Genomic DNA, 9,082 nt, shown 5'->3' with positions numbered 1-9,082 from the left:
TCAGGCCTTCATTTGGTCCACAGTGTGTAGTAATGGTGAATCCAGTCTTTAAATGTATACTAGAATAGCATTAATGCACCTTTGTGGCCCCTGAGGGTGCCACACTGTTGCTGAGTTATAGCCGGTTTCTCAGACTCAGCTGGGCCAAAGCATGTGAACAGCCAAACCGGGAGAAAAGAGACACAGAGAGCCATAGATAGAGCAACACACAAACAGAGGAGGGCTTTAGGAGACAGAAAGCAGCGGACAGAAAAAGACGCACAGAGACTGAAGAGGGACTTAGAGCCATGACTGAAGCCTAACTGTCATGAGAAGATGAGAGTTGCCATGGCCACCCAGGAGCCACCCAGCAAGCATGTGAGCAGGGGAGGCTCGGGGGCCAGGGGCCTGGGCCCGGGCTGGTGGATCACATGCACTAACCAGGGATTATGTGCATAAGTGATGAGCACTAAGCCGGCAGGTGAAGAAGGGAGGCCCTGGGACAAGGAGAGCGCCATCCCTCAGGACAGCTCTGGACTTTTTCCCAAGTGAGGCTGATCTCCCGTGTGAAGGGGACTCAGCCAGAGGTCCTCGAGTGCTGAAAGGGCATCCCCCAGGCTGCTTTCACAGCGTAAGTGGCCAAAACGCTGGTCTTGTGAGTCATCTTGAGTGGCAAGAATGGGCCATCTTCACATTCATAAATCCCAATACAAACACACTCATGGATATGGACTAAGCATGGATAAGGATAAGCACCACAGGGCAGTGCATCAGCGGGGCTCTTTTTGGCTTGGCGCTGATGTAAAAGAACCAGTTCTACCATCTTTAATCCATCAGAAAGAAAACCAGATCTAGTTTAAGCACTAGCTAAGTTAACTTTACACTATATTTATGGACAAGAGCCACATCTTACAGCCAGGATCAACAGGTTCATAGGTTGTTTTGCTGCAGGGAATCAATGCTCGTAATATCCATGGCCTTACAGGAATGTGTTTGAACCTTGATGGCACAAAGAAATCACATTCCCATGGTCCACAGAGAGAAAATACACGGTTAACCAAACTCTCTCTCTCCCCCCCCCTCCCCAATACCTTTTCAAGACGTTAGTATCCCTGAACATATTAACATGTAAATACACTTAGATACTTTGACAATGCACTGAAATGCATATAATCTACATGCTAACTAGTCCTTTAAAGAGTTTCCACTGCTGAATGTGGTTTGGGAACACTTTCATGTCTGGGTTTTAAAAATTAAATGTGAGGCCTCTCTTAGAATCTCTAAAAGCGTTTTTCAATTTGATGAGGGATAAGGCGATGACTGGGTTCCCTTTTCAAAGGGGGAGACCCAGAGTTCAATAAGACTTCAGTCTCATTGCCTTTGCCTCCAAGTTGAAGATCTAAATGCTGGCTTTTTTTTAAGAAAGAAACCACCACGTTAGGTGACAGATGGCAGGTTGTTATGCTGAAATACCAGTTGCTATGGTCCCCTTTTCCTCCGCAGCTTCACTTGCCATAGCTAAGCATCCTCTCTGCTGGTGTACTGACTTGGAATAAGCTGACTTGAAACTGCTCAGGTTGTTGTTGACAAACATGAGCCTAGATGAGTCTGCTAATCTCCCGCTCCTTTATCCGCTCTTTATTGCCGTATAAACAGGGCTGAATACACTAGAAAAACTAAACCTCTGTTTTCAGCCTTCTCTTATCTCACGCAGGGTTTAATCTAATGCCCTCTACCCTTTTTACATCTCTGCCTCCGCTAAATTCGACCATATTTTTGATTCAGCACGTCACCATGACAACCAGTTATTTCCCATCCTTGAGCCCCCCCCTCCAGCTCCTCTTCTCCATTGAAACCGCTACCTCCCCCTACTCCTTCTTTTTTTTTGTCCAAATAAAACAAAGCGCAGAGTGAATGCGCTCTGAGGTAGGTAAATGTATTCAGTGACATCAGCCAGGACGAGTCTATTCTGCCGGATTCCTGTACCACTTGTTTCCAGCCTTGTCTGGGGGCCGGACACTCTGTTGGGCCCATTGTCCCACGTGTATTCCACACAGGCCCGCAATTAATGGAGGCCTTGTCTAAGGCTTCTGGAGCAGAAACTGCTGTTGGGGAGGGGGACAAAAGGCGGGCAGAGCCGGGGGCTGGGAGTTGCTATGGGTGGGCCCCCCTTCCCTCTTTAAGGGGGAATTCAAAGGGAGAAGGAGGGACGGAGAGAGCGAGCGAAGCGCTGGATGAGATGTTTAAGTGATCCCCTCTGTCTGTGCCCTCCCCTCCTGGCCTGAGATGTTTTCATACCAGCAGTTGAAAGAGAACCTTCGCAGTATTTGATGATGAGGATGGTCATTTTGCTGCCCACATGGCGGTCCCGTGGCTGGGAGAAAGCAGGGGCCACTGCTTTCAGACCAGGTGAAGAGAGGAGAGGAGTGACTGGTCACTCTGTATGGGATTTGTACCCACTGCAGAGACCTGTTGTCTCTTCTGGACAATTTGTTAATTTGATGTTGCAATCTGTCAACTTTCAAGCAACAGATTTTAGCCTAGAAATTCCGGTCTCAGGTATAAGAGCTCATCTTATTCACAATAAAATGACTTGGTCATGTTCTTTGATTTTATTTGTGTAGATGATTCAGTTGTCCTGGTCCCTCATAAACACATACAAGAGTTATTAGTTGATGAATGAAATAGAATAAGGACCTGACTATCTGAAAGAGGCTTCTTTAACAATTACGTAAGACTGGGTCTGTTTAGGCTAAGAAAGGACTCTGACCCAGACAGTTAATTATTTAGGTTGCTTTCCTAGAAGGTGAAGCTATGGTTTAAAAAGTACTGGACAAAGTAAATGCCTGAACTATATCTGATTTAGGAAGATCTGAAACTTTTAGCCTCCTGCTTGATCCAGTGTTGTTTTGTATGCTGTCAGTTCATGGCACACTGTTATTACAAAAGCTTTGAAACACAAAACTATCTGGTTAAAGTGATCACAGTGTTGTTAGCTTTCAGATCTCTGGCTTCCAGTTCAATTTTAGGATTTTATGTGGAAGTGCTCTCAGCTAACTCTAACAACTATTTTAAGAAGGTGGTGCATCGATGACCACATTCATAAAGTCATAACACCAGAGCCAATATAGCAAACCTAAATCTTGATATATTTAAGTGTCTGACAGGTACAGATTCCTGACTTTCCTTTGGTAGGAGTCAAATCCTCTTGACTTTAAGACAAAGGCTTAAAGGACCAGTGTGTAGGATTTAGCCGTGTAGTTGCAGATTGTATCTCCCTTGTGTCACTCTCCCTTTTCAAGCGTGAAGCAGAAACTACGGTGGCCACGGCACTGTATGTTTGGTTTGTCCATTTTGGGCTACTGTAGAAACACAGTAGCGGTTCAACGTGGGAGACTCTTTGGACGGGGACCAACGACATCTATAGATATAAACGGCTCATTCTTAGGTGATGAAAACACAACAATTCTTATTTTATTTTATACTGATGAAAACATACCTATTAATATTATATTCCAGTTCTTCTAATCTTCTAATAATTTATAATCTACCTTCTCAAACTTACACCAATCAGCCATAACATTATGACCACCCTGTCATCCTGACTGGTCTGCAGCTTCGCAGTCCCATACCAACAAACTGTGTGTTCTGATACCTTTCTATCAAAACCAGCATTTACTTTTTCAGCAGTTTGAGCTACAGTAGCTCGTCTGTTGAATCGGACCACACGGGCCAGCCTTCACTCCCCACGTTGTTTTTAAATATATCAGAATGTGGTCAATAAACCAAACCAAACCATTGTCTTCCCGCCTGTTTCCCTCAGCTTGTGGTTATCAGTCACAGGCTGGACCTTGATATCTCTCTCCTTCTGTCTCTGGAGCCTCCCATCCCTGGCTTCCCACACTGATACAGATCAGGGCTGTGCTATAAACCTCATGTCTACATCACCGTGTGCACAATAAAGGGTTGTTTGTGGCCAAGCGGCAGGCTCACTGAAAACAGTACTGATGGGATGTAATTTATTGTTGCACGGCCTCTTCTACCGAAACCCTATCATCTGCCGTGAGCAGAACCTCGGCTATTTTAAAGGAGCATCTTGTTAAAACATCCAGTGAGAAGATTAAGTGAGCACTTTAAGTGATCCCAGGAGAACGGTAGCAGAGTCTGAGGTGGTCATTGTATGTGAGTTAAGTGTATTAGTGAGAAATGGGGAAAAAAGAAAAAGCATTCATTTGTGAAAATATTTCTACGCGGCTAATAAACACAATTGCATCGTTTTTCATCTGTGTTATCCTGCTCAAATCTTCACTGGAGAAGATGTAATAAGCTATTTTGTACTGTTAAGATTTTATTAAAGAAAATACCTCCACTGATGGTCACTTACCTTTACTAACGTTATTATTAGCTATGTAAAAGGTCAAACCCAATTTGGCTGGAGGTCTGACTTGATGTCATTTGACTTAATTTAATATTGACTCAGGTCAAGAAGCCGGTGGTGCTTGAAGTCATCTTGCTCACACAGCGAGGAAGACGTGGATACAAAAACTGACCTGGCTTTTAGGGTCATTTCACCTCTGAGGATTTAAGAGCTTCACAGAGAGTGTTTGAAGTCTATCAGGGAGGACATAGGCGTCTGATGATAAACCTGGACCAGACAGAGATGTCTGTCAATGAATCAATGAAACTATGCGGCATGTGTCTCAAAGGTGACACATGCTGCATAGTTCTGAACAGAATTATTAGTGGGAAGGGTCTAATTTGTAATAAAGGATGAAGATGCTAGACCAGAGAATGTTTTTATGTTACTGCAGTTTATAAAGATCAGAATTACTTTTCAGTGCATTTTATACTTTAGACAGCAAAATGCTTATTTTGAGAAATTCCACAATCAACTATTCAAAGCAAATGAACAGAAAGTGTACCTCCTTTTAAAGTTTCATTCCTTCTACCTCAACAAATGTATTATTCTATTATAAAACACATTCCTTGTATAAAAGGCCTTTTCTATACATACATTTATCCACCATTAAAAAATGTTTTAGTGGTGAATAAGAAGAATAAATGAGAAAATGAAAAATTATTTTTGTTGTGCATATTGGGCTCTTTATAATTTCTGCATATGGATTTTGAACCCTTGTAGGATACCATCTTATATGAAACTTTAACTTTAGGTTGTTAAGTGCCTCATATTGTATTTCTCATTTGTAGAATAATAAGTGACAAACAAATAGCTATTAATGAATAAAATTAAAAGTTGAAATTGTGCCATGGTTACAGTAAGAATAATAATATTCATTTTATTTTAGATACACAAACATTATAAAACATGCCCTGAACTCTATTGGGTCAATATGTACTAGATTAGTCTTTATCTCATATTCAATAATATATCCTAAAAGTTTTAATTATAGAAGTGACATTATTGCTGAATCAGTTTAGTCATTTATGGACAAAAGAAAAAAATAAGTTTACTTGCAAACATTAATTCAGACAACAGATGCAGTCGCCTAAAACATTTTTCTCACATCCATTAATATATCACTAAATAATCTATAAATTAGCCGTCTTCGTGTAGTTTGAGTTAACTCTTTAACTTTGCTTCCTGCCCCTAGTCTGTGATAACAGTCAGAGTTAGTGGCAGTGAGAGAACAACTGAGTGTGTCAGAGATTTTCTTCTTCACTGGACATCAGGCCTGGAGTGTGTCAGAGGATTGTGTGTGTCCAACCTCAAACTCTGAAGCACTCAATGACCCCTGAAAGTGTGTGTGTTCAAAAGATAGACTCACACACAAAGATAAAGAACCTGTACAACTGTGTCGTGAGTTAAGTCATTTTACCTAAACAGTTTTTAAAATATGAAATTCTAACATAATAGTAAAACAGTGTTTGTGAATGTTATGACGTCCATATACATCAGAGTTTGCTTTAAATGTGGCTTCTGTGTTTTCTGTCTATCTGATAGTTAAGACGCTTTAGGCGTATTTGAAAAAATATGCCAACTGATGACATGCAAATATTACAAAGGTGTTTTGGTGATGAGTAGTTTTTTAAGAAAAAACAACAAAACAACAAAAAATGTAATTTGTCAGTTTATTGGTCAGAGATATGCGCAATGAGTAGAAGATGATCTGTTGTTCAACTTTTGGTATTAACAGATAAATTTAATAATAATTTACTGAATAAAATAATAATAAATGCCCTTCAGAGGGACATCACAGTGGTGTCTTAACTCAGTCTGACCACGACCGACACATCGAAACAACGCAATTAAAAAAATATGAATGAACTAATTAATAAAAGGAGAAGGAGAAATATGTTTGTATATGAAGCTAAAATCAGTTGATGTTCCAGCTGTTTAAAGGCGTTTATTAAAATTCCTTTTCAACCGAGGTGTTGAAAATATCATCATATCATATTTGTTTCAGCTAAAGTGTTATCGATATATTAAATTCATTAATTACATGACGCACTGTACAACAAGCACTCTTTGTTAAAGCGGTTCATCTCATCAGAGTCAACACACCTGATTTGCAGCCGTTTTCTTTCCACTTTAACTATAAAGTATCCTCTCTGTGTAAACCAGTCTCTCAGCATCCTGACAGGTAGCCAATGGCAGCGCCTTGTCGCACGAGCACGCCGCCTCCCCGGCACCGTGTCCCGCGCGCTCATTGGACGGACTCATGAAACCCAGGAAACTCGCACACGAGCCGCTCGCGTGCAGCCCCGGGCTCTATAAATAAGACCCGAGGCGCTGGAAACAGGAGCGGACTGGATGTCAGCTTGGCGAGGAGACAGAAGTCACTTCTGACATTTGTCATCAGTAAACTGTGGTCCGCCAGGAGAAGGCGGGACTCACCGCGCTGGACTGACTTTTTATTGTTGAGCATCGTCCTGTCATTGATAAAGCATTTGTTTGGACTTTAAACTGTGAAGCTGAAGATGCCAGCCGGTACTTTAGAGAGAACATCCCCGTCCGCTGTGGCTGCCACACCGGCGAGCGGGGACTCGACCCCCGAAAAACCCCGGACCCTGTCAGAGAACAGAAAGGTATATGAACTGATTGTTTTGCTAATATTCGTCTGTTTACCAGCTGCTATTTTATCCTAGAAACCGCCATCTCAACAGTTGTTTCTCCTGTTTTAAGTCCTCCAAACCAATCATGGAAAAGCGGAGACGTGCGCGCATCAACGAGAGTCTGGGCCAGCTTAAGACCCTCATCATGGACGCGCTCAAGAAAGATGTAAGGAGATGAACACTACATTTGTACTTGCGAGATAAATTGAATCTAAGAACCAAATTAGTTAATTGAGTACTAAATGGTCGCTTCTGTCCGCTCAGAGCTCCAGACACTCCAAACTGGAGAAGGCGGATATTCTGGAGATGACCGTGAAGCACCTGAGGAACCTGCAGCGACTTCAGATGACTGGTATGTAACTACCATTTCTGGATTGAGCAGGTTTATATACATGCAGTCCTTCTTGGATGTCTAACTTTAGATGGTAAACATGTTCCCATGGTCTTCAAGATTTATTGCCCACTCGCAGCTGGTGTGCTTGCACTTAAGAACTGATTTCAAAACTGCAACTGCATGAATAAAATATGTTTTTACATTATTCAATTAAGCTAATTTGTCAATTATTTAACAATATTCTTTATACTCATGAGCTCTTAATCTACAGTAGTCATATCTATCTATCTATCTATCTATCTATCTATCTATCTATCTATCTATCTATCTATCTATCTGTTTATTAATGTATTTCTGTTTTCATCTGCAGCTGCTGTGAACACAGACCCATCCGTCCTGGGAAAATACAGAGCCGGGTTCAGTGAGTGTGTAGGAGAGGTCACGCGTTTCCTGTCCACGTGCGAAGGGGTGAACACAGAGGTGAGGACTCGTCTCCTCAGCCACCTGGCGGCCTGCGTGACCCAAATCAACGCTGTGAACTACTATACACCTCACCCAGGTGCACTGGGACTTGGACAGACCGGTGCACAGATCCCAGCTGCTTCCGCTCCACAGATGCCCTGCAAAAGTGGCTCAGTGATGCACGTCACCCCAGAAGCGATGAAGCTGTACGGTGGCTTCCAGGTTGTGCCAACGCCGGATGGACAGTACGCTTTTCTAGTTCCCAGTGCGGCTCTTATGCCTCTGAGTGCACAAAACAGCCATCACATGTCACCTGTTGCACCTCCGGTCACCTCAGACTCTGTGTGGAGGCCATGGTAGGAAATCAGCTCAAGGACTGACAGTAAAACACATTTTTGTACATTTTGTAAATGTTTTTAAAACCTACCTGAGAGGGATGTTTACACACATTTGTGTCTTTTTATATGGACGTTAGGAGATATTCTTGGCCTCATTGCTTGCTGTTATTTTCTCTGTTTTTGATATGGTCACAATTCCTCAGCGTCAGGAGGTCAAGAAAATCCTTGAAAAGCTCTTGAACAGCACTGTATTTTTTGAGATGAATAAAACAATTTCTATGATGTTTACTACAATATTTGCTGCAATGGTGTCTTTGTTGTTTCCTCAAAAACCCATCAGGTTGTCATACTCATGTCCATTCACAGACAATGCAGGTTGCACTTTAAGTTAATCTCAGACCTTTAAAAAGTCAACATCCCTTGAACAGCAGCCATTTAAATATAGCCCCCCTACCCCTGCCTCCTGTGTGCCTTGTCCACACCTTGTTCACATCCCTTTTGCAGTGACAGGGAGGAAACCTGCTTTCTGGCTGGAAATAAATACATAAGGAACCTAAGAGGTTGTGCTGTCAGTGCAGGGAGGCGGGTGTGGCAGCGTCTGTTGCAGCATGCAGGCCTCCCTCTGCTCCTGCCAGATGGGAAGTCATGTTGAAATAGATAGGGCATGATCGTAAACCCAGTGACGGGGTAAATTAAGACCAGACCAAATAAGATACTGGTGTTACTCAAGGATTAAATAGATGTTGTTACTTTCTGGTGTCTTCTCTGTATCATCTGAGAGATCTAACAGAGATAACTGATCTACATATAACAACACAACCTTTTGACAAACCAGACTGTAAATTTGATTTAAAATGATTTTAATGATATAAGTGCATGTTTGCACAATAGCTTA

General features: G+C 42.1%; 1 protein-coding gene across 1 annotated transcript; it reads left to right on the top strand.

Moving 5' to 3' along the window:
* The first annotated feature begins 6,743 nt into the window (after positions 1-6,743).
* On the top strand, positions 6,744-8,481 carry LOC127362603 (transcription factor HES-1-B-like). Its single transcript, XM_051398602.1, has 4 exons — positions 6,744-7,026; positions 7,124-7,219; positions 7,318-7,405; positions 7,758-8,481. The coding sequence occupies exons 1-4, from the start codon at positions 6,919-6,921 to the stop codon at positions 8,207-8,209; spliced, it is 744 nt and encodes a 247-aa protein (XP_051254562.1). The 5' UTR covers positions 6,744-6,918; the 3' UTR covers positions 8,210-8,481.
* Positions 8,482-9,082: the final 601 nt, after the last annotated feature.

This window comes from Dicentrarchus labrax, unplaced genomic scaffold, assembly GCF_905237075.1.
Source record: "Dicentrarchus labrax unplaced genomic scaffold, dlabrax2021, whole genome shotgun sequence".
NCBI classification, from domain to species: Eukaryota; Metazoa; Chordata; class Actinopteri; family Moronidae; genus Dicentrarchus; species Dicentrarchus labrax.
The sequence above is the reverse complement of the archived record's forward strand: the minus strand, read 5'-3'. Positions and strand labels throughout refer to the sequence as shown.